The following is a 2,050-nucleotide window of genomic DNA, read 5'->3' as shown; positions in this document are numbered from 1 at the left end:
TAAAGATCGTGAACGCTCAAAAATCGCTTAAAATGTGCCGATAATGTATATTATTTCGGATCTGAAACTTATAGCACGTTTTTCAATGTGTTCTATGCATTCCTCGCGCCCATGAAATGAAAAAGATGTAAAATTTAAAACATTTAAAAAAAAATTAATTTTTTTCAAAAAATTGAACCCCACCCTAAGGAAAATTTCGACCAAAACTCAAAATTTCACTTGCGCGTTTTTTGAGCTCAATCGATTCCTTTCGAAGTAAGAAGCTCACAAATGTGCATTTACAAAGGGTTTGGGTCAATAATAAGTAAGGAATCCTCAGTTAAAGATCGTAAACGCTCAAAAAACGCTTAAAATGTGCCGAAAATGTCTATTACTTCGGATCTGAAAAAACTCACGCAACTGCAACAGGGATCGTCAGTTAATCACCCTGTTTAAGCCTTTTGCTGCTTCAGGCACGTGAAGCTGACGCACGTGTACCTAAAACATGTAACAAAAGCCAATAGAAATACGCTTTAAGGCTTCTCTAAGGCTGGCGAGGGCAAATGAGTTTCTATTCCGGATGCTCTACAGGGTGATTAAAAAATATTTTTTGTGGTTGTGCAAACAGCGTGTTCTGCACATATCAAAATGTGCAAAGTTTCAAAGTTCCGGAAAAAATTGTGAAAGTTTGCACTTAATGCGAAACTTTCCGGACTGGCCATCTCGAAGGGCAATCGACTCGAAGTTTTCGAGTTATGATTTTTTAATCAAGAGCGTGTTTGTTGCACTCCACACAAGCTGAAATCGGCCTAAGTTTCAAAGCTTTGGTAAAAATTGAATTGAATTGACATAAGAAGTTGCCCGGGTGTTAATTTTTGCGTCAACACTCGCATAGCTTGCAGGAAGCGCCCGAGGAGTGGTGCCAAGGTAGATAAAACCCCCAGATGAGTTTTGAGTAGTTTTTTATTGACTTATATGTAGTTGATAACAATAAAATGAGAGAGCTACCACAATACACATCAATGTTTAGCGAGAAAACACGCTGTTTTTTAAATTTAATTATAGATCGAAATAAAAAGAAGAATAATAAAAAGTAACATACACATACACGAATCGACCGAAGGAAAGAGCTAGTGAAATGAGAAAAACATTTATTTACACACGCTCACGCTCTAGATCAAACTAAACCGAACATTTATGTACACGTAAGATTCATCGTAAACACCTTAATAATTAATTGAAATTCCTAAAACCATCGAATAGTAGTTGTAAAGCCTTAGCAGTGGGTGTGTTTTTGTACCTAAATACTGCAACTGACATAATTCGAGTTGTTTTTCTGTTAAACTTCCTAAAGCCTAATTACCTTAAACCGAATACACGCCTAATTAGTTACGTGGAATACATTATATACGAAGCGTAATAGATCATCAGTCCAAAAAAAGCATCAGTACACGTAAAACTCAGCACGTTTGTTATGCATCAACACATTGTTCAGTGTTCATTTTTTATCACAGTTGACCAAATACTCCTCTGGGTGTAGGACAGCATTTAAGAGGTATTTTCGCTTTCTTTTTGTGCGTTTTCGGCTTCTCGTTGTTGGCGCGCGGCAGCGGCCGCAGCCGAGCGACTCGCGCTTGATCTTAAATTTTTCTTTTCCATTACGGCTTCTGGATCCAGAAGAATTTCGCCAGTTTTTCGCTTACCTGGACACAAGCCTTAGTGATCGAAATCAACAGTTGGTTATTCACAACCTACCTCTACGTTTAGTGTTTTTCTTTGGTGGAGCATCAGTTCCGTCTGTTTCAGTTGGCATTTTATTATCCTGCTGATCTTTCGGCGTTGTTTCCTCCAAAGGAGATTCTTCTATTGGTTGCGGCTCGGAGCCGGCGTCCGCTTCATCGGCACTTTCTTTCGAGCTGTCTTGAGCTTGCGACGATTGCGCGTTTTTCTCGGGCGTTACGTTGGCCGAAGTCACCACTGATGATGGCAGCAACGTTTCGATGTCCACTCCTTCCTGCAAACAAACTTCAGCGTTAATTTCCCAATTTCTATTCCCTGGTAGCTAAAGTTT

The 2,050-nt window shown here is 39.3% G+C and overlaps 1 protein-coding gene across 1 annotated transcript; it reads right to left on the bottom strand.

Annotated features, from left to right (window-relative positions):
- Positions 1-924: 924 nt before the first annotated feature.
- On the bottom strand, positions 925-1,993 carry LOC125502965 (chromogranin-A-like; the record flags this gene model as incomplete). Its single annotated transcript, XM_048662578.1, is given in 2 exon segments — positions 925-1,682; positions 1,735-1,993. Coding segments are annotated over 2 exon segments (414 nt in total), but the record flags the coding sequence as incomplete, so codon positions are not given.
- Positions 1,994-2,050: the final 57 nt, after the last annotated feature.

Source organism: Dendroctonus ponderosae, unplaced genomic scaffold (genome assembly GCF_020466585.1).
Source record: "Dendroctonus ponderosae isolate FM_Combo_2020 unplaced genomic scaffold, Dpon_F_20191213v2 Dpon_F_20191213_11, whole genome shotgun sequence".
Lineage (NCBI taxonomy): Eukaryota > Metazoa > Arthropoda > Insecta > Coleoptera > Curculionidae > Dendroctonus > Dendroctonus ponderosae.
This window is presented reverse-complemented; position numbering and strand designations above follow the sequence as displayed.